The sequence below is a fragment of the Camelus bactrianus genome, chromosome 7, assembly GCF_048773025.1.
Source record: "Camelus bactrianus isolate YW-2024 breed Bactrian camel chromosome 7, ASM4877302v1, whole genome shotgun sequence".
NCBI lineage: Eukaryota > Metazoa > Chordata > Mammalia > Artiodactyla > Camelidae > Camelus > Camelus bactrianus.
Window position 1 is genome coordinate 1,347,588 of NC_133545.1, and position 25,479 is coordinate 1,373,066.

The 25,479-nt window shown below is 41.6% G+C and overlaps 1 protein-coding gene across 6 annotated transcripts in view; it reads left to right on the plus strand.

Moving 5' to 3' along the window:
* Positions 1-25,479, plus strand: part of LMBR1 (limb development membrane protein 1) — a 122,399-nt gene that overhangs the window by 22,157 nt on the left and 74,763 nt on the right. For all 6 annotated transcript variants that reach the window (XR_006727641.2, XM_074366654.1, XM_074366653.1 and 3 more), the window contains 2 exons: positions 3,478-3,617; positions 21,314-21,417. Coding sequence is in view for 5 of the 6 variants with exons in the window: in XM_074366654.1 (XP_074222755.1) it covers positions 3,478-3,617; positions 21,314-21,417 (244 nt within the window). In the remaining variant the exon portion in view is untranslated. The remainder of the gene's footprint in view (positions 1-3,477; positions 3,618-21,313; positions 21,418-25,479) is intronic.

Below are 25,479 nucleotides of genomic sequence, written 5' to 3' on the forward strand. Positions count from 1 at the left end.
CTTGGGGGCGGCCTTACCTGCTTTGCCACAGCACTGGGGTGGCCTGTCTGAGGGGTTTGGATTTCCCCAGCAGCTGGTTTCCGCATCGCAGTGACGCACACAGATGTCCTCTTCCCGAAGGCAGATGTGTGTGCCCTTCTAAGGTCAGGAAGGGAAGCATGGAGGAGAAGTCATCTGAGAGGGTGGATCTGACCTCTTCTGCCCCTAGGTCACCCCACCTGTGGCCTCTTTTGTCTTTCACTGCCTTTTTTCCTTTCTGTGGGGGAATGAGTGAGAACTGAAGACTTAGGGAGATCTGGGTTCAAATTCTGAACTCAAGATTAACCAGGATCCAGAAGACTCAGAGAGAGCCATCTTCTCCACATGTGAGCTAGAACCTCCCCCTGCTCTGTGCTGCTGTGTTGATTACATGGAGAAGAAAGTTAACTAGGGGCGGTGCTTGGCATGTAGTCGGTGGGAGCTCAGGGTGGCTCCTTCTCCTCCACCCTCTTTCTTGCCTTACCTCCTTCCGCTGAAGAGCAAGAAGCAGAATGAGAGATTGTGCTTAACTGAGGAGGGAAAAAGTGGAAGTCCTCAGTCTTCCGGAAGAGTTCAGGCAAGGTCCGCAGTGTAGGCAATTGCCCGCACCGCCCGGCCACTTGGGAGAGGGGTTCTCCATGACTTACTCAAGCGCCCACGTCAAACTGAGAAGTCTTCTTTGGCCTTCCTCACCTCCCTTTGAGAACCCACCTTCACCTTCTCTTTTGCTTCCTGAATGCCTTCATTCTGTCCACTACTCATGCCCCCAGCTTAACTCTCTCTGTCCTTTTCAACTCCCAAGTTACATTTTCTCTCAAGTTGGATTTGATTTAGATTAAAGTGATTAATAGAAAAGCAGCACCTAACTGGTGACGGGTTTGGAGGATGGCTCGTGAGGCCAGGTGGGTGAGGAGGGTTTCCACGTGGGAGGGAGGCCTGGCACGGGGGTCAGAGCCCGAGGGAGTGACCTGGTGTTTACTCTTAGGATCTGAGAGGAGGAGAGAGGTTTCCTGCAGAGGGAAATCCTGGCATGGATGTCACTCCACGGAGGTGGAGAGGGGCACCCACACGTGTTGGGGAGTGCTCTGTCACAGGGAGAGCCCACGCAGGGTGGGGAGGGTGCCCATGTGGGATGACAGAGCCCAAGGAGACTGAGGAGGGTGTTGCCAGAGGGGTGGCACCTTGACTGGTGTGAGCAGAGACCATGACCAGTAATGGGGCATTCAGGACTCGTGGGGCACCTGGCAGCCTGCAGAGAGGAGGACGAAGTGCAGCTTCTGTGACTTCCTGCCTCGTGGACCTGCCAGGCTCCACAAATCCAGGCGGGGTCCCTTGTATCCCTCACCAACCTGCTCGGGTTGGTGCCTTTTCTGTCACAGCTCCCAGTTTCAGTTGGGAGAGAGTCTGTCATCCCCAGCCCCTCTCTCACCCTGCGCCAGGAAGTCCTGTTGGCTCTGTCCTCAGAATCTGCTCTGTTTCAGAAGGTGACATTTCTGAAACTGCCTTTCAGTTCTGAGGCTCACTTTTCCAAGGTTGTGTAAGCGATGACCAGGGCTGCCCTTCTCCAACCTGACCCAGTTGAAGACCCCTTGCCAGCTTTTTTCTCTGTCCTGTCAACCTTGTATGGATAGCTCTCCTCACAGCCACTCATTTTTGTATCTCTAGGGCCAGTCACAATACCCAAAGTGCAGTAGCTCTACGAGGTTTTTTTTCCCCCTGCATTTTTTTGGATGGGGGGTGGTAAATAGTTTTATTTATTTATTTTTGATTTTAGAAGAGGTACTGGGGCTTGAACCCAGGGCCTCGTGCATGCTAAGCATGCGCTCTACCACTGGAGTTATCCCTCCCCCCCAACTCTTTTGTTGAAAGAGCCAGTTCTATAGTTGCAGTGACATCCATTCAGGCTTTTCTGGATCACTTGTGATCTCTTTGCCCTCATAAGCTTACTCCTTGGTCAGATTACACACAGATCCAGGTTTTAGATTTGGGAGCCATGGTTGGCCTTCACTGCTGGGTGTTTGGTCAGTGTCATGAGAGCCAGGAGGAGAGGGACTGACTTCACGGAGAGGAGAGAGAAGGGAGACGCTGAGGAGTGCTTCCCGGGGCAGATGGCGCACGTGACACCCCAGGGAGAGAGCCACCGGGCTGGGGGCACGGGGCCGTAAAGCCCACTTGGGGCGCAAGGAGGTTAGGCAAGCCTAACTGTAGTGGGGAGCCGTCGTGGCGAGAGGAGCCTGGACGGGCGTGTTGGGATAGCTGCGCAGGGCCTGGGGGGCGATGGTGGATTTGATCTTAATCTCAGTGTTGGAAGAAGGAAGGAATGGTAGCGATGAGGATGCCTTCCTCACGTGACTTGTGAGGGCAGAAATGATGGTCGCTTGAAGTCGCTGGTGGGTGCGTACTGGAGCTGGCAGTGGGCCTGAGACGAAGGTGTTTTTCTCGGGAAGTGTGTTGTCCATTGAGCAAATCCAGCTTGTGGGACTTCACCTCTGTCTGAACTGAATTGTGTTTTTGGTGTGTATTGTGTGGTCTACGTTAAAAAGTTTATCTGTGATTTACTGAACAGAGGAGGTTTCATGGTTATTTTTGGCTGTTAAGTAGGAAAACACTTCTGTTGGTGGCCACAAGGTGGCACTGGCTTCACAGTTACTCTGTTAGATGAGCGTTTTGAGTGTTCTGTATGCTTTTTTTCTTCTATCTTCTTACATGTATTTTCATATTCTTTCTACATTAAATATATGGAATAGTTATTAAAGTTTCATCTCTGTTGTTGGTGAAGTTCCCTTTTACTTTGCTATTTTAGTCTTTTGAAAAATCTTTAAAAAATTTATATAAAATTTTAAACATTTGAGACATACAACTGAGAAAGAAAACCCCTATATAATCTCCCTCTCCTTTGGGTTATTACATATGATGCTAGATTTTTTTATGTACCTCTATTTTCCTGTGTGTAAATATGCATTTTGGGGGGGGAGGGTGCAGGGGGAGAGTATGTTTTATATTTTTTGTCCATGCTTTTCTTCATTTTGGGGGGACTTAATTTCTTTTAGACATGTTTCCATATTAGTAAATGCTAGATATTATTTTTAAAAATGACAAAATTGTTTTAAAAATGTTGTTTAAAATATAATTCTGTTGAATAGTTCCCTGCAGTTTACTAGTATAATTTATTTGACATTTACCCATTTTAAGAGGTAGTACACCAATGGTTTTGTAAGTTCTTTCTTCCTGAAATAATCATTTTAAATTAATTTGTTTCTCATCCTGTTTTCCTAGTATTTTTTTCACGTGAAACAGTTGTTGCATTGCTGTTAGCCTATATTGCCAAAGTTGTTAATTAATGCATATGTAATTCTTTTTGGATTTAAACATGTGAGAGCTTGGAGTCTACTCTTTGAGTTACTCCCACAGTCCTTGCTGTTTCCGATCGCTGGTGACGAGGACTCTCTTCTCTTCCAGGTTGTTTCTGAGCACGTTCACTCTAGCAGTTTCGGCTGGGGCTGTTTTGCTTTTACCCTTCTCAATAATCAGCAATGAAATCCTGCTTGCTTTTCCTCAGAACTACTATATTCAGTGGCTAAATGGCTCCCTGATTCATGGTTAGTATATATTGCTTAATATAATCTCAATTAATGTTTTAATTTTTTACTGTACTGTATTTGAAAAGTTTCCTTTTCTTAGTTTCCTTCATAATTTGCATCTTCCTCCAGTAAACCATTTGAGTTCTTAATATAATCACAAGACCAGATTTTACTAAGTATTCCTATTCTTGGTTTTAAAAGACTTCTACAAGAAGCAATTTTTATATGTATTGTGATTTTGATAAATGCATTTTCATTTAAACATTTAGCATGAGAATTTTGGTTTATGTGAATATGTCAGAAGAATTCAACCTCCATTTAGGACCTGCAAAAAACCCCACCATAGTTTCTATTTTATTTATTTGCTGTTAGTTTCTTCAGTCATTTCAAAATGTATGATAGGAGGGGGAAACTAAAATGAAGCACAATCTTTGAAGTTAATGTGGTTTAAAACAATGATGACTTACTTATTTTGACAACGTGGTCTGTTGCTTTGAAGCAAAATGACCTGAATTCCAGTCTTGGCTCTGTCATTTTCTGGAATTTTTGGTGAGGTAGGACATTTTAATTTTAATTTTAATTTCTAAGGTACATAAAAAGCTCTGATATACAACTTTTTAATATGTTTTATTATCTTTTGCTTCTTTTTTTTTCATATTGAATTATGTGATCTCCTTAATTGTGAAACACCAGCTCTATCAGATTTTTGGAAATGTGTTTTTCTAGTTGTTATTTTACTTTTTAATTTTGCTTTTTTGATTACAGAATTTTTAAAAATCCGTGTTTTTTATTGAAGTGTAGTTGATTTACAATGTCAGTTTGATGTTAATTACAGAATTTTGCATTTTTATGTTGTCCAGTCTTTTTTTTCCTTTGGTTTCTCTAATTGTTTTTGTGTTTAGAAGCTCTTTCCCTTCCTGAGATGGAACAAATATTCCTTTTTTTTTCTCTTGTTCTTTAAAAAATGGTTTTATTTAGTTAAGTATTTAATCCGTCTGGAGTTTCTACAGTTAACTACCTTTTCTCTCACCCCGTGTGTGTGTTTAAAGAAATGCATATTTGTTATAGAAAATTTGGAATACAAGATTTGCAGTGAGGAAAATTAATATTACCCACAGTCCTACAACTCAGGGAGCTCCTATGGACACTGTGGCCTGCAGCCTTTCAGTGGTGTGTGTGCGCTTGTGAACATATCACCAGTTAAATAGTGAGGTGGGACCCTGGTATACTCACGGGTGATTTGTGTCTGCATTCAGCAGCGTATAGTGGGGAGGTTTCCATGGCAGGAAATATTTCTCTGTGCTATTTACAGTATCACCTAGAGCCACTATAATCCTGAAGCATTTTCAGTTCTTTAATTAGCAAAGCTACCTTGTACATCTTTACAAATAAATATTCATCTTTAGGACAAATTTCTGCAGTTTACTTTGCCAGTAAGCATACTTTATTTAAAGGCTTTGAAAAGATTATTTCCCAATTATTCCTCAGAAAAACCGTCTGAATTTTACTAGCAGTTTCATTTCATGTAGTATGTGAGTTTCTATTTCCAAAATGAATCTTCACCAATTTGGGGTGTTAGTTAAAAAAACCCTACCAATTCAATAGATGAGAAATTTCCTTTTTAAAATCTGCATTTTTAAAATTATTCTTGAGGGTGGACATTTACAAAACATATTTATAGGTCATTTGTATTTGTCTTTTTAGTAAGTTGCCTTGTATTTCCTTTGCCTATTTTTGCAGTGTTTTTAAGTAATTAGCTCTTTATCAGGTTAATTGCAAACATATCCTTCCCAATGTCCTTTAATACTGCTTATTCTGTTTCTTGACCTGAAGAATTTTAACATTTAGTCTGTCACATACTTTACACTGGGCTTGTGGTTTCTGTCACGCTTGAAACTGGAAACAAATGGAGTCATTGATACTCCGAAGACCAAAGAATTTGGTAAAGTTAGGACTAATTATTAAATGAATAAAGAGAAATTATTCCTTTTTTGTTGCTCAGCAATTGAAAAACTCAAGCAAACTAAGGTCTTTACTTAAATTGACACAGAAAGTCAGTCATCTACTGAAAAGTTATTATGAAAGGCCGGAGACAACCTGGAAAGTAAATGAGAGTTGTTTTTATCAGTGGTCAGTTGAAAAATATATTTATCAATCATTTTTCTGATGAATTATTTTTAGATGACAGTGCTGTTTGTTATTATCCAACGCTTAGATGATACATAATTTACAGGTGTTTTTTGCATGTGTTGTTTGAAGTGTTTGTCAGAGACTGTTCGGCGCTGTCCCCTCTGGCCCCAGCTTTCTGCAGGGGTGTCCTCCTGTGGTGCATATGTGTTTGCACTTGCACTGGAGTACAGGTGGTCTCAGGCCAGGCTAACTGGTATTATAAGTGTACTGGCCTTTGTTTCCAGCTTTACTAAATAGAAATTTCATGATATCCTTAATGACCTTCAAATACTCTAAATCAGGGCTATTTCTTTTATTCTGTTTATAGACTGGGCCTTTATTCTGTTTATAAGTAAGGGCTACCAATATATGACATACTGTGTATTTAATGCTAGATATTATGTATTTGTTTGTATTGTCGTTTTTCTCATTATAGTGTAAGGTGTATAAGCTCAGGTATGGTATTTTGTTATAAATCGCGGTCTAGGACAGTGCTTCCCGCATAGTGGTAGCCCAGTAAATGTGTTCAGTGAGTAGATAGACTATATGATAAATAATAGCTTTAACCTCCAGTGCATCACATCAGCTGCAAGTTGGGGACCTGGAGGAAGAGCCTTCTAAATTATATCATCACTTTGAGATGTATTCTCAGAAATAGGTCTTAGGAACCTAAGCTGTCAGCTCTGGAGATTGTTCTTGAGGGCTTTATGACCCCTGACTTTGTTTCTGCTTCTGATTTTTTGGTAGATCTGTATCCTTTGCCGCGTGTGATGAATTTCATAGAGCTTCATGTTTATCTTTCTTTTCTGAGTTCATAGTTTGGTTTGAGCTTGCGGATGACGTCCCAGGGAATGTTCATTTCCTTGGATGGTCTTGGGGCTGGAGATTCGTCAACCCTAGATACCTTGCTTCTTTGCTTTTAGATGATAGCCGTTCATGGGACCAGCTGTCATAGAGGAGGCCCAGGAGAGCCCATGGTACAGTTCCAGCCTGAGTTTGAAGCCCTCGGTGGTGGCAGTAGACAGGACCACTTTGGTGACTGTGAGTCTGAGTTGTTGAGCCTACACGTAACCTCCGTCCCTGCTGCCATTTTCTCATGAGCCCACTGGGTGATTACGGGGGCCGTGGGAGAGAGAGGATAAGTTCATTTTATACACTTTAATACTAAATCCTCCTCTCCTGAGGTTCCCCTTTAGTTAGCAGTCACATGGGATACAAATATCTTCACATTTTTTTCCCATTGAGAGTAGTCTGTCTGCACACCTTGTCTCCAAATGTCCTTGTTAACCAGTTTTCCAGTCATGTTCCTTCCAAGTCCCTGACCGCCCAGCCAAACCATTGGTCACAGCTGGTGAGTGTATAACCGCATGTCTGGCCACTTTCCCTTCCAAGCAGAGTGATCTGTCAGGTGCACTGGGAGGATTTCGCCTCACTGTCCTTTGGAGATGTTGCAGGGAGGGGCCGTGGCGCTGCAACTGTCCACCTGGGGGCGGTGTCTGCCCATTGAGCAGATCCATCTGTGACCCAGGCGGTGTCTCCTGTCCCTCCACCAGATGGTCAGAACTCCCCTGGATGCCACAGGTGCAGGCAGGGGAGAAAAGGCAGAGTGGCAGCAGGGCTATGGGTGTCTCAGCCACTTCGTGAGGCTCTGGCCTGGTCGCGTGTACACCACTTCCGCCTGATGTTGGAGGGTCGCTGTGCATGCCCACCGTCATGGCTTGGTGGGTCAGGTCAACATAACACCTAGTTCATGATGGACAGCTCGGGTCGCATGGTAACTTGGTGGTCAAGTATTCAGTCTCCACTAAGGCCTGACAGCAAACCAGTGGCTGTTTCTCAGAAGGAAGGCAGTTATCTGCAGGAGATGGCAGGGCTTTGCGCCGAAATCCCAAGGGCCTGGGCTGTGACTCACCTGTGGGGCTGCCGATGGCTCCAGACAGCATCCCAGTCTGCTGCCGGCACTTCAGGCCCCTTGCACCTGCTGCTGGGTCATAGGTCTGAGGTCAGAGCAGCCTGGACCTCGTGCCAAGCCTTCTCTCGTCTTGGCCCCACTCAAAAACAGCAGCTTTTTGGGTCACTCAGGAAATAGGCCAGAGTAACACCTCAGGTGAGGAATACGTTACCTCCAAAGTCCAGAGAAACCACCAAGTACTGGGCCTTTCTTTTGGTTGTAGGAGAGACCAGATGCAGTAGTCCTTAGAAGGGTGTCTTGACTTGGCCCACCCCACTGGACCCCTAGAAATTTCACTGAAGTAGAAGACTCCTGGATTTTTGTTAGATTTATTTTCCACCCTGTCATGAAAATGTCTTAGCGATAAGTCTAGAGTAGTTGCTACTTCTTACTCACCGGGTCTGGTTAGCATAATGCTGTCAATGCAGGGGAATGCTACGTAGTCTCCTGGAAGGGAATGGTGGTCCAGATCCCTGCAAACAAAACCGTGCCATAGGTCAGGAGGGGTGGTGTGCCCTGAGCTCGGACAGTGAAGGTGTATTGCTTGTTTTGCCAGCTGAAAGCAGACTGCTTCTGGTGGGCCTTGTGGACAGGGAGGGAGAAAAGCATTTGTCACATCAGTAGCCGCATGCCAGGTACCAGGAGGTGTGTTACTTTACCCAGGTGGTGAAACCATACCTGCTATGGCAGCTGCAGTTAGAGCCACCATCTGGTTAGGCTTACAGCAGCCACTGTCGTTCTCCAAGACCTGTCTTTCTTGGGGATGTGGGAGTCACCACCCCCTCCTCTTTCCAGTGCTTGGCTGCGCTAATTCCCGCACTACCTTCGGGAATGTGGGGCTGCTTTTTGTTTACTGTTTTCCTAGTTAGAGGCCGTTCCAGTGGCTTCTGCTTCGCCTTTCTCGCTGGAATCCACAGGTCAGGGCGCCATTGTGGGGATTCTGCCTGCTTTTGAGGCTGTACATCCCAATTATGCATTCTGGACCTGGGGAAATAACCAGAGAACAGGTTCAGGGACACCCCCCCCCCCCATGAAACATGTGGGACTGGAGCTGAAACTCTCCCGGCCACCTGACCTCCACAAGCCCCTGCTCTGTCATGTGGACCTCAGTGATGTTTTGGGTCTCCTGGAATTAGTGTCAGTTAGGAGCCAGTGTTTAGCAGTCCCTGCAAAGTCTGATCATTTCTTTTATCCTAGTGCAGTTATAACTTCCTTTTTCATTTGTTAATCATTTACCATCTTGTGACATTTATGGGATTTTCTTGAATTATTGTCTTTTTTTTTGTTAAATGTTTTGTGAATTGATGCTAAATTCTTTGAGGACTCAGAACTTGTCTCAGATTCTCGTAATCTCCCCGGAGCGCCTGTCCCACTTCCTGCACACTGAAGATGCTCATTAAAGATTCACTGTCTGGATGAATAGAAGTTATTAATTGTTTCATTAGAAATACTTTGGTAAAAATGGACTTAATTTGAATAGAAATTTAATGGCTTATCCTAAAAAATTGTCAATATGGAATGATTGTGCCTTTAATGTGTAAGTCTCATGAGGATTAGAGGCTAAAATATGTGTTGATAATGCTTTGGGATGTGTAAATATATTTAGTTTGGCTTAAATACAGTGTTTGGATTTTGGACTTGTGTCTGTTTTTTTTTAACTTTTTAATACTGAAGTATAGTCAGTTTACAATGTGTCAATGTCTGGTGTACAGCATAATGTTTCAGTCATACATATACATAAATATATTCGTTTTTATATTTTTTAAATTATAGGTAACTACAGGATACTGAATATAGTTCCCTGTGCTATACAGTATAAACTTGTTGTTCATTGGTTTTGTGAGGATTCTCCTTGTACTTCCGATGTAAGAGATGTTCTGCCAAAGTGCAGTAGGTATTCTGTGTGACTTGTTCTGTGTGTGGATGTGTTTCTGTTGTATTCATGGGAGAGGGTGAGCACTGCTTCCTGCTACTCTGCCATCTTGGCAGCGCCCCCTGGACGTGTGTGTGAAATGTTGTGTGTTACCTGTGTTACCTTGGAATGCCACTTCACTTCTCTGGGCCAGAATTTAGTGACATAAGTAAATAAAATACTGAACTTAGTTCTAAATCTCTGTATCTTATAGCAAGATGTGTCTCTGTCAACAATGAGAAGATGAGTAAAACATTTTCTTGAAAAATGTGATATACAGAAATGATATTGGAGCCCAAGTGAGGCAGGGTGGTAATCCTCTGGTCACTGACAGTTTTAGCCGGGGGGTCTTTGTCATTTGTCAGCTGGCTGCCGTGAGAAGCGTTCCATCATCCGCTTGGTGTGGGCCACAACCTGCCAGCAGTTACAGTTTACTATAGGATGGTACAAATTAAAATGATAGCTAACACTTGTACTGTGGTTATTTTTATTATTATAATAAAATAGGAAAAGGGTAAAAAATGCACAGAAGAAAGAAAATATTTCGTTCACTTTATGTATCTTGTATACTCTTAAAAATTAGTAGAAAAATATGAAACTATTCAGTTCCATAAATTAAAAAACAGTGACTCAGCTGCTTTAATGGATTGTCCTTTCTGAGTGATGAGTATGTTTTGGAACTAGATAAAGGTGGAATTAAGGTATAGCCTCAAATAAAATGAGGAAATAATTGTTCAGTTTTCGAGGTATTTTCTCTCAGCAAGGCCCACTTTTTGCGAAGCTGTCCATACTCACTTAAGACCAGACAGAGGCACACGTTTATAAAATGACTGCTCACCTTGAGATTCAGCTTGTTAAAAGACAAGCACAGTGAAGCTGACTCAGCTTTACAAGGTGTGTGTGCTTTATTTTGGTTTGTCAACAAGAATGGCCAGTATGCTGTTTTGGACGTGACGTCATGAAGAAACAATACAGAATCCATCTTTGTTTCGTTTTCAAGTCCCACAGAAGGTCAGAAAATTCACTTTTAGATTGTAAGCCATCAAGCTTTAAAAAAGCAAAGCAAGTGTTATATTTACTTATTTATAAAAATTAAATCAGAAGTCAGTCCTTACTGATTTTAAGGTATCATTGTTAGTTAAATTAACAATTTCTAGTTAATTGGTCTCAATAGTTCAGTCATTTATTATAATGTACATCACTATAGTTACTGGCTACTTACTGAGGTATTGTTTATACTAGTAAAAATAAAAAACAATCTTAGTAGGAAATTTACTTAGTTAAATTTCAGTAGATCCAAACAGTGGAGTGTTTTTTGGCCCCTACAGATGATGTTGTAGATGAGTATTTGTTGATAAAGAAAGATACTGAAAAAAATATTTTTCTCTGGGTGGAAGGATTTTATGATATAGAAAAACTTATATTTATAAAATTTTAAAAATATTTGCATTGTATAATATTTCCACAGTAGATATGTATTGCTTTTTGTTATAAGAAAAAGTTATACATTAAGGTAAAAAGTTCCACAGCTTATTGCTAAAATTGTTCTTTTTGTTCTGTTTTCCTTCTGAATACATAAGCAAAAGCTATTTTAGTTCTGAGGTTCTCACAACACTATTCAAAAGCCAACTGGTTGTCTTTCCTTTAAAGCTCACGCTTTCTTTGTAGAATTTTTAAATTATATGTCATTCTTTGACAGTTCGATTAGTTCCTCAATTCCAGTAAAATATTGGTCTTAACTTAGTTTTGTCATTTTGGAAATTATTGAATATGGCTGAACTTGGATTAATCTTCTTATTTACATTCATGAAGTTTTTTGTCTATGTGGTAAAATGATAGGTTGTTTCATAGTATTTTGTATACTGTGTTGAAATATTTTGTGACTCCAGCAGATGGAGCTAGAAGTTAATGCTTCCTATAGTGGTTTGGCAGTTCAGTTTGGTTGGGTTGGGTTTTAAACCAAGTATTCTGGGATTATTAAATAATCTTTATTTACGTTTAGATACCTCTTTGGGGGATGGGCATTGAATATGTTTCCAAAAAGGTTGTCACTGATACTGATTTTGATAAATTACAAGGTTTCTGAAGTTTTAGGGTTCTACTGCTGCATCAGAACATAGAATTTTAGCTTTCTGAAGTAGAGAAATTTAGCTCAGATTCCTTTTTGGTTTACAAATTAATATGTGATAATATGTAATACAGTAAAGGTGGTGGTAGTATGTTATGTGTATTAGCTCTAATTTTTAATTTAAGAATGTTTTATCAAAATTACAGAATATTCTTAAGGGGTATTTATGTGTGTACGTCTGATGTGTGTTTATAAAATGCTGGAGACTTACTGAGTTTCACACAGTTGCCAAAAATAGAACGACAACTTAGGAGTATATAGTAGCTATGTTATTTTTCTATATATTAACTGTTCTTCTCATAATAACTTTAACTTTCTCACATGTTGCAAGTTTAATAATTAAATTAACCTAAGCTGAGTCTGAAGCTTTCACATTTATTCTGGTTAATAATCTAATTTTTTGCATTCAATTATTTAGACTTTGAACAAAAGCTGGCTATTTACATAGATGACTATACTGCTAGGTAGCATATTATCATCAACTCTCAAATTCCTTGTGTTAAGTGAATTTTTCTGGCAAATATAAGTATGGTGGAAGTTATATCTCTTTCTGCAATTGTGGTTGTTAAAACCATCAGTGGTAATGTTGAATCTCCTGGAAAAGGGGGAGTGGGGGAAAATAAAAATTGTTTTAAATTATATATATTATATATAAAGTTCAGTACACAAAAGAAGTTATCTAACCTCACTACAAAACTAAATGAGTTGCTTAGTATCTTTGTTCAGCAGATGTTGCTGCTTGTCAGTATCTGTTGATACAGATTTCTTTCTTTAGCTTTTTCATAACTATCTTCATTTTAAGTGTATTGGTTAGTCAGAATAGGTTCTTTTACTGATTAGTGTGATCTTTTTGCCTAAGGCAGACTTTCATTTTTCAACTTTTGACTTCCAGAGAAGAATTTGAATTTGTATTTTTCACTGCATGAAAGGGAAACATGATCAGAAAGAGAAATTCTGGAATTTCGTATATTTAGAGATCAGCAGCAGTAATAAAGTCTCCTTTCTGCTCTGGGTGATAGCTGATCATTTTAAATTATAAAAACTAGTTAAAAATTTCCCTCCATTATTAAAGTATCGTGGACTCTGAGCTTTCAGGGGTTTTTGCTAGTGGTTGCAGCTCTCTGAGGGCAGTCTTGGAGCCCCTGCTACACGGTAACTTGTTTTACTGAGGCTGGGATTGGAGTTGAGCTTCGTGAGGCTGGCGGGTAGACAGGCCGCGCCGCGGCTGCCGGGGGCCCAGCCTGCGCCTCCATCTCAGGTCAGCTTTGTGTTCTCCGTGCTTCTTGTGCACTTTGTGGGGAAGTTACAGGATGTCGGGGTGTGAAGGGCTTTGGGTTTCACAGAAGCATTCAAGTGTGTATTTCATGATGCGTAAGGGCCTTTACGTGCTCCTTGCAGAGAACTTAGACTGTGCAGCCATGGGGAGGAAAACAACCATCCACCATTCTGCTGCACTCACTTGTCAGTACTTCGGTGTATTTCTTTGCAATTTATTTTCTGTGCCTATTTTTGTCATTGTTGTTTTCATAGATCTTTTAATATCATGTAAGTATATAGAGTGTTGTTGTGTAAGCTTGCTTTGGTATAATTAGTGAGAATCATTCTCTAAGGAAAGGGTTGAGAGCTAATTTTAGCTGTAATTCATAGCACTTCCTTGTCTTTATCTGGTCTAATTGATGTACGTTAGAGTTTTTCAGGTTTTTGGAGATTTGCATTATGTTGAGACAGGGCAGGGAGAGGCACTGACATTGGTTTACCATTTTGGTATGTAATTTCTCTTCTGTTCTTCATGAGAGCTCTGTAAGGTCTATTACAGCCCATTTTATACACGAGGAAATAGGACAGTGCAGTTGAAGTCCCTTTTCTGGGTCACCTGTAGCTGACAGATGCAAACCCAGGCTGGTCCGACATAAGGTACCACTCACTTGGACACCCACTGCCTGGACTGAGGAAGTCTTTAAAATCATGAAGAGTGTGAATACTGTGTTGTGCACTAAGTACACGGAATACGTGCAATATTTTATTGAAGTTGGATTTGTTAAAACCTTTCTGTATTCGAAAGATGTTTTGGTTTCTTAAGACTTGTGTGTACATAAATGTAAACAAATGTGTAAGTGTTAGTTCTGTTGTAGTGTCTTACAAACTGGTCATAAGCTCAATTAAGCATTTTGTTTTACAGAGATGGATAGACTTTCTAGGCTATCATATTCTCAGTTTAAACATTTCCTTTAGTAAAATCTTACTAAAGTGACACTCTCTTTTTGCCAACCAGACAAAAAAAAGGCCCTCAGCTTAGGGTCTCACGGGCTGAAATTAAGGTTTTCACAGAGTTGTATTCCTTATTGGAGGCTCTGTGGGAAGAATTTGCTTCAAAGTTCATTCGGGTTTTTGGCTGAATCTGGTTCTCTGTGCTTGTAGGACTGAGGCCCTCATTTCCTTGCTAGCTGTTAGCCAGGTGCCATCTTTGCCCCAGAGGCTGCCTCTCTCTTTTCTTTTTCCATGTGACCCCATCCAGCAAAGTTGTGTCAACTTCCTCCCTGACTTACTCTTCTCTTCTGCTGCTTCTCTGACTGAGAGAAAATTCTCTGCGTTTAAAGGCTCATTTGGTTCAGTTGTGCCCACCTGGCTAATCCAAGATGGTCTCCCTGGGTCTCTTTATTAAAGTCCTTAGCCTTCATTATATCTGCAACATCCTTTTTTGCCGTGTATATTTGGTGAATAGTGTTTTCCCCAAATTTGTGTCCCCCTAGAATGTCAGGACATGACCTTATTTGGAAATGATGTCTTTGCAGATGTCGTTAGTGAAATAAGATTATAATAGATTAGGGTGAGCCTAATCCAGTAGCTCCTCCTTATACGGAGACAGAGCTGAGCCGGACACAGTGGGGAGAAGGCCATGTGAAGACCAAGGCAGAGGTGGGAGTGTTGCGCCTGCAAGCCCAGGAGAGCCTGACACCACAGGCAGCCGGCAGAGCAGCGTGGAGGGGCTCTTCCCCAGAACCTCCAGCAGGGCAGTGCTGCTGCTGGCCTTTGCTTTCGGACTTCAAGCCTCCACGACTGTGAAACAGGAGGTTTCTGTCTGTGGTGCTTTGTTGGGGCAGCCCTAGGACACTCACTGATGCGCTGTGGGACGATTCCAGGGGTTAAAGTGTGGGTATCTTTGGGGCTCACTCTCCCTACCTTGAGTGTGCAGCTGAGTACAGAGCAGGAAAATACAACCCATAATGAGGGGAAAAAGTCAGGCAAAACTGACTCACAGTTGACATGATTCAGAATAAGACAAGGTCATTGGAACGTTTCTTCTAACTCCAGTTCACATATTCCAGAAGCTAGAGGAGAGGCTGAACATATTGAGACATAAAAGATATGAACAAGAACCAAATAAACTTCTAGAGATGGAAGCTGTAGTGTTTGAAATGAAAGTACATGGGACGGGATTCCAAAAGCAGACTGGACGTTGCAGAAGAGATAAGACATAGCAGCCGAAAACTGAAAAAGAAGCACACAGAGAAAAAAATGGCCGAAAAACTGATCAGGTCATCAGTGGTATAACTGATGTTCTTGAAGGAGGGAGGATTAAGAAAAATATTTGAAAAATTAATGGCAGAAAGATTTCAAGATTAGATGAAAACTGTAAACTCACTTATCCAAGAAGCTCAACTAGCTTTAGGTACAAGAAACCTGCCGAGACACATCAAGTTGGTCAAAATCAGTGTTAAGGAGAAAATCTTAAAAGCGTTCAGAGAAAAAGATGTAAAGTACAAAGGAGCAATGACGAAACTCATAGCTTATTTCTTCTGGGAAAAAAATGCAAGACAGATGGCAGGGTAGCAACGTCTTGAAAGTAGCGAAAGAAGAAAGCCCCGCCAGCCTGGTTCTATATCCAGTGAAAATACTTTCTCAAATCGAAGTCTCAGTCAGGACCGTGTCAGATGTACAAAAGGCGAAAAGTCATCACCACACACCTACGCTGACAAAAGTAAGGGGAGACTGGCGGCAGGTAGACGTCTGGATCTGTAACTCCAGGAGTGGCTAGTGTGCGGGTGAACGCTGGAGCGACGCCACGCTAATTCCAGTAAGAAGGGGGCGGAGTAGGTGTGCTGATACCAGAGACGGTTAAGGAACATCCCGGGCTTGAGAAGATTGCTTCATACTAATGAAGGGGTCCACCTGTCAGAGTGACACAGTAGTAACCTTGGTCTACCTATCATCTACCTGTCTGCTTAACGATATTTATTAAATAGCTATTAAGTACACGAAGCAAAACTTGTGGAAATTAAAGGATTGATAGTAAAAAATCACGATTATATTCAGATATACCAATATCCCCTTTTCAATAACTGATGGAACAAGTAGCCAGGAAAAACTCAAGGCATGGATACTTTCAAATACTTGAAATTGAAGACTTGAGTAACACTTAACTAACTTGGCCTGTTTGCATTTACGGAACACTGTGCCCGTCAGTAGTGGAATACGCATTCCTTTCAAGTATTCGGGGAGTATTTACCAAGAGAACCGTATTCTGTGCCGTAAGACAAGCCTCAGCACTTTGTCCTACATGACACGCTCTCTGGTGACAATGCACTTGAGCAGGGAATCAGCAGCAGCACCGTATCGAGAAAACGCCTCAGGTAAGTGGCCACTAAATAGCACTTGACAGTAGCTCTCAGGTCGAGGAGCAAGCCAAAAGGGAAATCCGGCATACTTTGAAGGAAAGAAAAATGAAAATAAAACATCTCAAAATTTATAGCACAAAGGTAACCGTTTAGGAAAAGAGAAGTCCTTAAGTCAGTTCCCATGGCTTCTACCTTCAGAAACTAGAGAAGGGAGCAAGTGAATCCCAAAGTGAGAAGAAGATGGGAAATGAAAAAAGATGAGAGGAGACATCAATGAAACAGAAGATGGAGAACATCCACGAGGAGGTCAGCCGGGCTGACGCAGCCTCAGCCAGATCGCAGGACGCACCGTCGTGAATGTCAGGCCTGGGGGTGGTGGCGCCACTCCGACTCTGCGGCTGCTGAAGGGCTGACTAGCACGCATGTTGAGCACCTTTATGCCAGCAAATTCAACAAGTTAGAGAAACTGAAAAATTCCTTGAAAGGCAGAAGCCAATGAAACCCTCTTATGCATTGTGGAAATGTTACAAACATTCTCACAAATAAAACTCTAGGCCAGCAAGACTTCATTGTTCTACCAGATACTTAAAGAAGAAATGCTGTCAGTTCTACACAGACTTTTTAAGAAAATTGAGAATGAGGGACTACTTCCTAACTCTGAGACCAGCATTACCCTGATACCAAAACCATACAGACACACGTGAAAACTGTAGACCAATATCCCTCACGAACATAGATGCATGAATTTTTAACAAAATTTTAGCAAATCAAACATAACAATAATAAAAAGGATAATATGTCATCACTTTTTTAAAAAATCAATGAATATAATTCACCATATATACATATTGAAAATGAAAATTCATATGGTCATCGCAATATATGCAACAAAAGCATATGACAAAACTCAGTGTTCATTCCTGATAAAATCTCTCAGCAAATTAGGCACGAAAGGGGATTTTCTCATCCTAATAAAAAGCATCTCTGAAAACCCTGCAGATAACATCATACTTAATAGTGAAAGGTTGAATGATTTTTACTTGTGATCAGAACAAGGCAAGGATGTCCTCTCTCACCACTTCTATTCAACATTGTTCTGGTGATTTTTAAACAATAAAGAACATTCAGATTGGAAAGGAAAGAGTAAAACTGTCTCTGTTAACAGATGATATGACTGTCTATGTAGAAATTTTTATGGAATCTATTATAAAAAAGCTATTAGAACTAATAAGTGGATTTTGCAAGGTTGCAGGATACAAGATCAATATATAAAACTCCACTGCACTTCTATATACTAGCAATGAGTAATTGGAAATTGATTTAAAAACCAGTGCCATTTATACACAGTAGAATCAAAAATATGAAATGCTTTGGGATGTGTCCTATATGCAGTAAACTAGAAAACACTGCTGAGAAAAATTAAAGAGTACTGTCATAAATGGAGCGAGAGGCTGTGTTCATAGAAGACAGTACTGCTAAGATGTCCATTCTCCCCAAGTTGATGTTTTGATTCAACACAGTCTCAGTCAAAGTGCCAGCATGCTTTTTCTTTTGTAGAAATTGAAATGCTGGTCTAAAATTTAGGTAGGAATTCAAAGGACTTAGAATAGCCAAAACAGCTTTGAAAGAGAACAGAATTGGAGCGCTGACCGCCCAACTCGGAGTTTAAGGCCCTCGTAGCTGAGACTGCGGTGACAGCACAGAGATAGACAAATAGATGAACTGAATAGAACAGAGTGTCCAGGAATGTATCATTATAACATACTGTCATTTTACTTTTAACAAAGGTGCAAAGGCAATTTGGTGGAAAGAGGCTGTTTTTAACAAATGGTATTGGAGCAATCATAGGCAAAAAATGAACTTCAGTTCGTATCTGGCACTGTATACAAAAAGTGATTCAAAAAGATCATAGACCTAAATGTAAATCCTAAAACTGTAGCACTTACAGAGGGAAACATAGGAGACAGTCTTTGACACTGGGCTCGACCGTAACTTGGGTAAGACAATTATGCTGCAAGGCATGATCCATAAAGAAAACATTGGTAGATTGCACTTCATCAGCATGAAGGAATTTTGTTCTTTGAAAAGTACTGTTAAGAGAATGCAGAGACAGTCCACAGAGTGGGAGGAAGTGTCTGCAAATCCTATACCAGATAAGGGACTTGTAGTCAGAGTATTTAAAGACCTTGCCAAACTCAGGACACAAACAGACAACCCAATGACAATGGACACCAGATCTGAAGAGACATTTTAGCAGAGAAGATATAGATGGATGGCAAATAAGTTCATGAAAAGATGTTCACATCATTATTCATTGGAGAAACGCAAATTAAAACAGTAGTGAGAGACCACTGTACACCTGTTGGAATGGCTGAAACTAAGAACACTGCCCATACCATCTTTTTGGTCAAAATGCAGATGAAATTTGAACCCTGCTGGTGGGAATGTAAAATTATACACTCAACTTTGGAAAACATTTTGACAGTTTCTTAAAATGTTAACTGTACACCTGCTGTCTGACCCAGACATTGCATGTCCATGTACTTACCACAAAGAAACGAAAGCCTGTGTCCATACGAAGACTTGTATGTGTTTATATAACAGCTTTAGTTGTGAGAGCCACAACCCAGACAGCAGTTTGCAGGTGGATGGATGCTGTGTAGTAACTGTATTGAATCTGATACAAAGGGACAGACTATTGATACTGTCAGTGTTGAAAAAAATCTCAAAATAATTGTACCACGGGACAGACTCCAGACAAAAACAAGGTTACATACTACACATTACCATTTTTAGAAAGTTTTGGAAAACACAGTCTTTTCTAAGGTTCACAATCTGGTGGGTGGAGTATGGGTTGGGGTGGGGAGTGGCAGGAGGCTGTGATTATAAAATGGCATGAGCAAATGTGGGGGTGATGGATACATTCATTATCTTGGTTATGGTGACATAACTGCCCAGTTTTATGAAATTGTACACTTTGTAGTTTATATCAATTGTAACTCAATAAATTTGCTACAAATTAGTATTTTTACTTTTTATATACATCATGATTTTCTGCAAAGTGAACGTGGGTGCTCAGAAAGTAGGATAGTTTGGTACAGAAACTACTCAGCGCTGTGCGTTAGTAGCCTCTGGGCATACGACTATTACTGAAAGCAGAAAATCATAAAGTGCTTGTTTTGTTACAGGCATGCTGACTGTTGTTCATGCCTTATTGCGCTTAATTCTCAGCACCACCTGCGGACGTGATCCTCAGCCTCGCTGCACAGGTGAAGAACCTGTGACTTAGAAGGGTTGTCATGTGAAAGTGCAGACGGGGCTTGAGCCCAGGCCTGTCTGAAACTCCAGTGTGTGCGTTTGGCCACCATCCTGTGTGCTCTTCTTAGTTATTAACACAGTACAGCAACTGGCCATAATTATAACCCCTGTGAATGAAGAAGAGGGTTAAGATCTTTAGCATTTTTTTTTCAGGGCTGGAAAGTGGAAAAGTATTTTAGAACAGTTTTTATTTTTAAAATTGCAAATTAAAGTTCTTCTTAAGACATTGTTTTCTGAAACATTTTGTAGAACATTTTATTTCCTGCTAAGGTAAATATATACTCTAAAATTCGCTCACTCTATCTAGATTCTTGAGTAAGAAACTTGTAAATTGATTTTTAATTATATCACCCTACCTACTAAAGGAAGTAAATCTCTTTAGGTAACCTGTACAGGTGCTGAATTATTTCTTTTTATTTGTTTGTATTCCATGCTGTTCCAAAAAGGATTTAGGGCACTTATGAAACATATATGTTAATTTGTAACCAACACAACTGTAAACTAGTTGACTTTGGTTCCCAGACAGCTCAGCGTATAGTCTCATAGGTCTGGAGTGGAAGCTGTGAGGGCAGAGGTTTGCCTGGAACAGAGAGCTTTGTAAATAAGGGTTTTGAAAGAACAGCAGTTACCTCTTTTCAAAAACATTGGGTTATGATTGCATGTAGTCCATTGAACTTATGCTTAGCATAATTTTTATCTTTGATTCTTGATCTTATAAATTTTAATGAAGGTTATAGCCATCAGTTTTAAAGTTGATTATTTTACGTATAAAGAGTGAGAGGTTGGGTCAAATATTATTCCAGTGACATACCTAAAGTTCTGTCTTTTAAAAAATCTAGTATTATCATGTAAGTTGCTTTTTATTGTGATTTTATGAGAGCAGAATGTGCCAGAAAGGGAAAAGGTGATGTGAGCTTGCCTGCCCCTTTTACTTTTTCTTTCCCACTTGGAATTGCTTACTAAAACTTCTGTGATGTCGTGGTTTTAAAAAATCCCCAGACTTAGTGCAGCTCCTTGCAGGCTCTGCAGCCTCGGCAGGTTTTGCGTAGCCAGCCTCTGCCGTGTCAGGGGTTGCCGTGAGGAGCAGATGAGTTTGTGTAATAATGTGTAAATCACATAGAATAGTGCTCAACGTAAGGGCTCAATAAATGCTAATTATTACTTTTAGGGTTTTTATGAGGCTTAAATTAAACAAGGTTGTACATGTAGAATGTTCAGTAGAGTATCTGGCATTTATTAAGTGCTCAATAAATGCTAGTGGCTCTAATTTAAATATTCAGGTGCCAATATGTCTGAAGAGGCTGTGTCTTTGCATCTCTGCATGTATCGTATCTTTAGTGAATGCATTTTAGGGCTTGAGGAAAAATCGTTAGTTTTTGTGTTGACTTTTCCCAATAGGTACAAGTTACAAAGCTATAAACAATTTGGAGAAATATGTAATCATTTTTCTGGTTTCTAAGTTTAAGTCATTTGTTAGGCCTCCCTCTCCAAGTTTATGTTTATTTTCACTGTTAAAAAGTACAGAACTTTGACTAGTGTCACAGGCTAGCTCTGTGATTTTCTTTGGCAGGACTTGTCAGTGTCTAACTCATCTTTCTTCCGTTGTTCTCCGCCCTGCAGGTTTGTGGAACCTTGCTTCTCTCTTTTCCAATCTTTGTTTATTTGTGTTGATGCCCTTTGCCTTTTTCTTTCTGGAATCAGAAGGTTTTGCTGGCCTAAAAAAGGTAAGTGAATTGTGTTTTAGAATTAAATGTACTAAATGAAGAAGTAAATACCAGTCTTGTTGAGCTAGGAAAACGAGGCTTCAACAGCCATTTTACTGGATTGTAAAAAGTTTAATAATAGCCTCTTGTTAATATTAATAATGTTTTTACAATACTACTAATAGTGTCACATATTAAGTTGTTCCACACGTCCACAGGGAGGAAGTCGTCCTTTGACCTTTGAGTGCTTTGGTAGTATGTGCAAAGTTGGTGGGGTACTCTTCTGTTGAATGAACGAGCCTGATGCAATAGCTATTACTCCTTTCTTAGGCTGTCTCACTTAGTGTAAAGCATGACAGGAAATTCTAAAAACCTTAAAATGTATCTCGTTGTGAAAGTGTTTCACATCCAGTGTTTTCAGGAGAGTGGCATGTTATACTGCTCCCCCGGATAGGCAGATCCCCAGGGTACTGTGACTTACTGCTGTTAGGTGAATGTGGGAGGGTCAGAGGTGGGCAAAACAGGAGACTGCGAGAGCAGCTTAAACAGTTGGTCCAGACGTTACAAATGCTAGTAACTCCGTCTGTCCTTGAACATAACGACTTAAAGTGAAGGGAACAGCATTTCTGTTTACAGCTTGCTGAGCTCTTTGCTGTAAAAGCTTGGAATATACTGCAAGGATTTCAGGTGACTTTTTGGGTGACTTTTAAACATGACAAAATGAGTTCTAGTGTTGCGTTTTATAGACATTGTTCACCTTTTAATTCTTAGGAGGCTTATTCTTACTCACGCTGTGACGCGTGGAGTGAGTGTGCCCGTGTGTCTTGTCAGGTAGTGCGCCAGCTAAGTGGAGCGGCATGGGGAGCTGCCAGCTGAGTGTGATCGTTACTACGGTTTCTCACGTAGCTTCTTGTGCTTCTTAGGGACGCAGTTGTTCGGGTGTAACATTTCGATAGTTCTTCTGATTTTAAGCCTCAGGTATAGCGTGTTTTTGACCTGTACATTGAAGGGTGCCGTGACAGAATCACTGAGAGGCGACACGTGCGTTGTTTTAGTGGGCTCATTTTTCTGTTTTCCATATATTCTTCCATGCTTTAACAGTCTGCTGCTGGGAACTAACAGTTGGTTTTGTATTTAGTCTCATGCACTAAATTGTTTGTTGTATTTGGCGGTCAAACCGGCATTGAGAAAACTGGCTTTCCTATATTTGTTTTTTATAATGGTGTTTTTAAACTATTTAAGTTACCCATGTAATGTGAAAGAATTATATAGTTTCCGTTTAAAAAGCTGTGTGTTCATAATTTCTTGAATAATTATAGGAAGTTTTATTGCTGAAAGGGATTTAGTTCAAACCCTCCTTTTATAAGGAGGAAACTGAGGTCCAAAGATATTAAGTGTTATTAAATTGTCTAAAAACCACATATGCACAATTGCAGAACCAGAACTGAGACCCAGGGGTTGCTTCTAACCTCCCCAAAGCATGCATGCTTTTTGCATGCCAGCACTGTGCAGAGCACAGCTAAAGCCAACAAGGTAGGTGACGTGGCCGGGACAAATAAGGTGAAGGAGCAGAGGGGACCGTGGCACGCTGGCAGAGGGAGGAGCCGGGAAGGGTTCTGAGTGGGTGTGCCAGGCGGTGGGAGGGTGAAGGGACAGCGGTCTGCAGGCTGACAGCCCAAGCTCTCGGAGAGCAGGGTGGGAGCATGACACACAGCCAGGCTGAGCTCATCGGAGCACTTGAGAAAGCAGTTTCTGTAGAATTTTGGAGCCTTTTGATGAGTATTCATTCATTTGACAGAGTTTCACCAAGCATTTCCTAAGTGGTAGTTGTCATGCTATTATAGGAGCTTGCTGGGGACAGAAATGAAAAGACATCACTTGCACTCAGGGGATGAGCAGAGGAAGAAGTCAGAAACGCAGGCAGAACCCCTGTGGCGGGTGGACTTCTGTGCAGCAAGCCGCGCCGGGAGGGGTGCCGAGCTTGGCCTGGGGAGCCCGGGGAGGCTTCCCAGGGGGAGTTAGCCTGCTCTTGCTCCGGGACTCGAGGGTGAGCTCCCAGGCCTGAGCACAGGCCGGGGTTCCAGCTGAACTGACGGAGTGGCTGGTACTCAGCTGCAGAACAGAGAACGATGAGAGGTGGCTCGTCAGGGTCACATCCTGGAGGCCTGAGTCTCTACCAGATGGTGTACAGCAGGGAATCGGCAAAGGATTTTTGATAAGAATTTCTGCATCTACTTTTATTTAGGCAAATTTAGAGATAAATACACATGTCAGAATTTCAGCACGTCACGAGGGGAGTGAGCACGTGCACCACACAGTGCAAGACTGGTTTAGAGACATCACCACGCTGGCTCAGCCACGCGCCCGGCTCTGCTAAACCGAGCGCTTCAGTGTGTGTGTCCCTGCAGTTGCCGTGTTGGGGTTTGCTTTAATAAATACGCAGTTCTCCCTTCCCTGCCTCTGCCTCGTGCGATCTTACCGAGCAGAAAAGACCGGCGGCGAAGCTCAGTGTTAAATACATTTTCATGTTCGGTATCAAAGTATGCTGCTTAGTTACACGTTCTGTGAAAACCTAGTTACTAGTTAGATTATTTTCAAAAGCACTGTGCAATGTGGACACACCCCTTGTCTCCAGATTATTTTCCTCCCTTCTTGTGAACTAACCAGCTAGAAAAGGGGCCTGGCCAAATCTGGAGCAGAGTTAGCACCCACCTCTAGAATTAACCCTGGTCATGTGTCGCTATTCTCCGGTCCCCCTTACAGACTGCGGTCAAAGCGGGGAGTCAGCCTGGGGGTGGGGGGACACAGAAGGTAAGAGAAGCTGTTTTACACATACAGCTGTACAGGAGTTCTGCCCTCTAATTTTTTACTTCTAGTCTCTTTATACAAGATTAAAAGAATGCCTTTTCTAAGCGCATCTGTCTGTTTGTCTCCTCAAAATCTGTCGATGTCACCAGCTACACTTCATGATCTCAGAGGGGACTGACATGTTGAGTGATTGTAGGGTGTAGTCGACGTGACCATTCCAGTTAATTCCCAGACACAGCAAAGAGTCTAAAAAGGGGGGGAGAAGGCACAGCTCAGGATGGTTACCGTTTAGTAGACTTGGGCAGCTGGGGAATGAAAGGAGTTGTAGAAACCAGATTCAAATGTTTGGTTTTTAACGCTCTCAAAGGAAGGAGGGAGACGGGTCGTGGCTCGGAGGAGACGAGATAGGATGATTCTGCTATTAGTGTGCTGATGGGGAGGGGCCCGGGGAGAGAGTGCAGGTACTAAGGTGAGAAAATTTATCTTTGGTGCCAGACTGCCTGGGCTAGTTATGTCAGCTAGACCACAGGTTTTCTTTCTGTAAAATGGATGTAGTCATGATCGTTACCCTACTGTTTAATTTGGAGGATTGAATGAGGGGTGATTATTCAGGTCAGGCGTATAGGCCGGGGTTTAGCTCAGTCTGTGTCAAGAGCTTGGTGCATCTGACTGGTGGGTCTTCTAGAGGACATCCATGTGACGGGGATGGAGCATTAGAAAGCAGCAAAGTACAGCAGAGTCAGCTCTTGATTACTCACATATTGTTATCTTTGGCAACTTTAAGATTCCAGGTGACTTTCCCCATTTTGAAATGGCATGTAGTGAAGGAGAATTGAAACTGCCTGAAGAGAAGGTACGTCTAGAACCTGGGGGAAGTGTTTAGAGACCTTTCAAGTTGGGGAATCGTGGCATGTTGTTTTATAATACTCACATTTTTCAGTTTTAAAATCAATTACTTGGAAGTTGCAAGGGTTATTGTTAACGTTGTACATTTAAGTCTAACTGTGTAAAGTGTGTGTCTGAGCCTTTCAGCGTTGTGCCTTCCTGTTGGGTCAGGCCACTCGGTAGCACTTGCACAGGTTCCGAACAGCGCTGGGGCAGATCTGGGCTGCTGGCCGCCTCGCTGTCAGGAACTCTGCTGCTCTGCCGGGGCGAGCAGCCCGCTGACGTCTGCAGCGCGCTTGCTGGCAAGCGTGTGTACTTGTGTGTATCCTTTAAGGCCCGTTGCTCACTGGTTCCGTCTGACACATCTGCTTCCAAGGGGACACTGAGGAC